Source organism: Poecilia reticulata, linkage group LG2 (assembly GCF_000633615.1).
Source record: "Poecilia reticulata strain Guanapo linkage group LG2, Guppy_female_1.0+MT, whole genome shotgun sequence".
NCBI classification, from domain to species: domain Eukaryota; kingdom Metazoa; phylum Chordata; class Actinopteri; order Cyprinodontiformes; family Poeciliidae; genus Poecilia; species Poecilia reticulata.
The window spans coordinates 41212998-41216626 of record NC_024332.1 but is presented as its reverse complement, the minus strand read 5'-3'; the positions used below and the strand labels follow the sequence as shown (position 1 = coordinate 41216626).

Genomic DNA, 3629 nt, shown 5'->3' with positions numbered 1-3629 from the left:
ACATCAACTATTAACACGGTGGATCATGCCATTTATCTCCACCGTCTTCAACACCATATTGGACTGACTGTTACAGCTCTGAAATGGTTTTACACATTACTTTCTGACCAAATTGAGTTTGTTTCCCTTSAGAAAGCGAGATCTCAGACCCATACAGACACCYGAGTCCCTCCAGGATCCGTCCTTGGACCCACTCTGTTTGCCCTCTACATCCTCAGTCATATCACTACTCATCACAGGACGTATTTTCACTGTTATGCAGGCAACACACAGCTCTATATCAAAAACATAATATGTTATACTTCACATCACTGCACTGCACATCAGATTCACTCATCTATTTTTACCATAACCTTCTGAGGTCAAAATATTCCTCTTCTTTATCTGATCATGGTGTGATATTTGACCCTCTTGTTAAATGGAAACTCACATCAAATAAGTGACCTCTTTTCCATCTGAAGAACATCTCCAAACTCCATCTATATTATTACTTTACAGGTGATGAGAAAGTTGTTCATGCTTTCTTTCCCTTAAGACTTGATGACTGCAACACACTTTTTAGAGCATTTCATCCAAATACATAAAAAAAAACTTCAGTACATACAGAATAATGCTTCCTGATGAAGTGAAGGAAACATGACCATGTCACCTCAGTCCTCCTCTGGCTCTCCATCTCACTCCATATCAAGTAAAAGGTTTCCTTCCTCACAGATCAATGATTTACGGCAACGCTGCATGCTAACTAAAAACGTGCTCATTGTACGGACATCAATGCAGTCCCTCTGCTCCACAAAATCCTCAATTCTTCACACCTCTAGAACAAAATTTTGCACCGTACGTGAAAATGCTTTTTCCGCTGCTGCACCCTGTCTGTGGAACAGTCTTCAAGACTTTCTTAGGAATCATACTAGAAACTGACTAGAAACAGTTTTATTAAAGAACTGAAGACCTTCCTCTTCAAGAAATTTTATTGTGTTTAATGTGTTTTATTTTTGCATTTCTCCCTTTGCTATTCTGAGGGGAGCTGCTCCTGTACATCACTCTCTGCTGTATCACACACATGGCTATTCAGGTGTGTAAAGTGTCTGCGTGAGGCTGCAGAACTCTAAAGGAGCTGATGGTACCTACTCTGTGCTGTTGCTTGGCATGAATGTTTGAAGATTTATACATTTCTCACAATTCTATCAACAACAAATTTGCAAACACAACTACTCTAAATACACAAACATCCATACACCCACTCACTCACATCTCCACACAAATTCAAATAGTTAAAGGTCATCCAAGCACAACCAATTTCATCAGTGTAGTTGATCCATGTGATTTAATGAAGTTGATCAAGGTGTAACCAGGATACCATCTTGACATAAGAATTTCGAAACAAAACTRCTGACCTTTGACAKACAGCTGAACTTCTGTCAGATTAATTTCTTCCTCTTCATTGATGATGGTGCAGGTGTAGTTCCCACTATCAGAGAGTGGAGGTTCAGTCAGAGTGAGGCTGAAGTCACCAGAGGCCAGAGCATCAGCTCTCATTGATGTCCGTCCTTTAAAAATCTGATTTTGTCCACGCAGGTCGTCTCCTTCTCGTCTTTGATGGACCGTKTTGGGATTAAGATCATGGCGGCTCCATTTCACTGTGACGATCTCTTCCAATACTTGATCATATCGACAGGGAAGCACGACAAATTGGGCCCACTGAACCTCCACGTTTACAGTCAAAGCATCCTTAGAGGCTGAGAGCAAAAAGACATATTTATATTCACTGTTATAATAAATAAACTTAATAAACAGACATAAACACACGGGCTCGCAGTAGTCACCTGTATGTATACACATAGGTGACGACTGGCTACTGACCTTTGACATGGAGCTGAACGTCTGATAGCTTTTTTTCTCCTTCATCATCAATGAAACTGCAGATATAGTTCCCGCTGTCAGAAAGTTGGGGKTTTTTCAAAGTGAGGCTGAAATCACCAGAGTCTAGAGAATGAGGTGTCATTGATGTTCGTCCTTTGAAAAGTTGATTTTGTGAATGTAGGTCRTCTCCTCCTTGTTGTTGATGTACAGTATTGGGGTTGAGATCATAGCGGCTCCATTTCACTGTGAGAATGTCTTTTAATACTTGGCTGTACTGGCAGGGAAGAACAACAGATTGTTCTCCCTTATAAACCTCCACTTTTACAGTCAAAGAATCCTGAGATGCTGGAAGGGTAAACAAACAAAAGGCAAACCAGTGTGCTGAAATAGAGTTAAGACTCTGTATAATATTGATAATGTTGCCAGTGCTGATCTGAAGCATCTTGCTCTTGTTCAGTTTGGATGTAAAAAAAAAAGAAAAAAAAAGAGAAACAGGTTAAAAGTAAAGACACAGTCCTCAAATTGGAAGCAATCCAGTTATGAGGGCAGACAATGTAAGAGTAACTATAAAAACTTTGTATAATAAATAACTAACTGGCAGAACTATCAAATGAGGATGGGAGAGAGCAGGAAAAGCTCTTTCCCAATGGATGAAAAGTACTTTGTGCAGCAAATATATGGATTATTTGTAACACAAGGTAGGATTCATAAAATGACGAATTGCAGGAGGACACACATTGGTGAAACTGAAAAGGTTTTACACTTACAAAATGAACACAAAGTAAAGAGATGAATCCAACGGAAACTGGCTGGTAGCAAAACATGATGTTAACAGGAGCATCTGACCAAGAGCTGTCTGACCGGGAGATGTTTCTTTATTCAGCAGAGCTGGTTGCTGAACAGTTAGCAGGACTGACTAGAAATCAGGTGCCACTAAGAGGGATGGAAAATAACTGAAGTTGATCTGAGGAACCGGYAGAAACAGCTGTAGAGTGTTGTTTTTTTATATGGGCGACTTTAGAACACAATGGGATTGTGGAAAACAGGTAAGTTATCTAAATACATAGATACAGACCTATCCCAATATAATCAATATGATCTCTTCAGCATTGCACTGAAAGCATGACAAGCATAACAAGTGATCCCAGACTGCATGGGACTCTAACATAAAACTAACACTACTGCAGTGCAGAGAGCTTTAAAAAAAAAAAAATTGCGGGAAAAGTCTGTGTTGAATCGCGTCACTACAAACTGTCAATAACACCAACAGACATTATGGTTTGCAGAGGTTTGAGTTTTACTTTGAAATTAAAAGTTGGAATTAAACTTAATTCAGAAGATTACRGTAAAAAGAAACAAAACACAAAGTATTTAGCCTTGATTTAAAAAAAGGAAKGTTGTTTCAGATTAAAGAAAGATAAAAAGTAAATGCTGCTTCTTCCCATTTTGTTCTGATTCTGGGATCCATATGCTGTTAAGTTTCTGCAAGAGCATAATGACATAACAGTGATGCCTTATGTCGGCACAATGCAGTGACTATCGAAATAGTCACATTTATTCTGCAATGAATTGACCCCGATTTGCCTTATTGAAAGAAAGGTTGAAMATATTTAAGAATTACACAGCATTTAAAYGTACCTTCTGATTTCCTTACCACCTGCTAAAAGGGGGAAATGAAAAGAAGTTAAGCTTAGAAAGAAGATCTTACCGTAAAGAAGGAACAGAAACACAACAAGCAGCTCCATTTTCCTACATGTTCAAACGTCAAG

At 38.9% G+C, this 3629-nt stretch overlaps 1 protein-coding gene across 1 annotated transcript; it reads right to left on the bottom strand.

The window, feature by feature from the left end:
- Positions 1-96: 96 nt before the first annotated feature.
- Positions 97-3629, bottom strand: LOC103461826 (uncharacterized). Its single transcript, XM_008404176.2, has 4 exons — positions 3569-3629; positions 1861-2205; positions 1395-1736; positions 97-251 (listed from the first exon to the last, which is right to left on the bottom strand). The coding sequence occupies exons 1-4, from the start codon at positions 3603-3605 to the stop codon at positions 97-99; spliced, it is 879 nt and encodes a 292-aa protein (XP_008402398.2). The 5' UTR covers positions 3606-3629.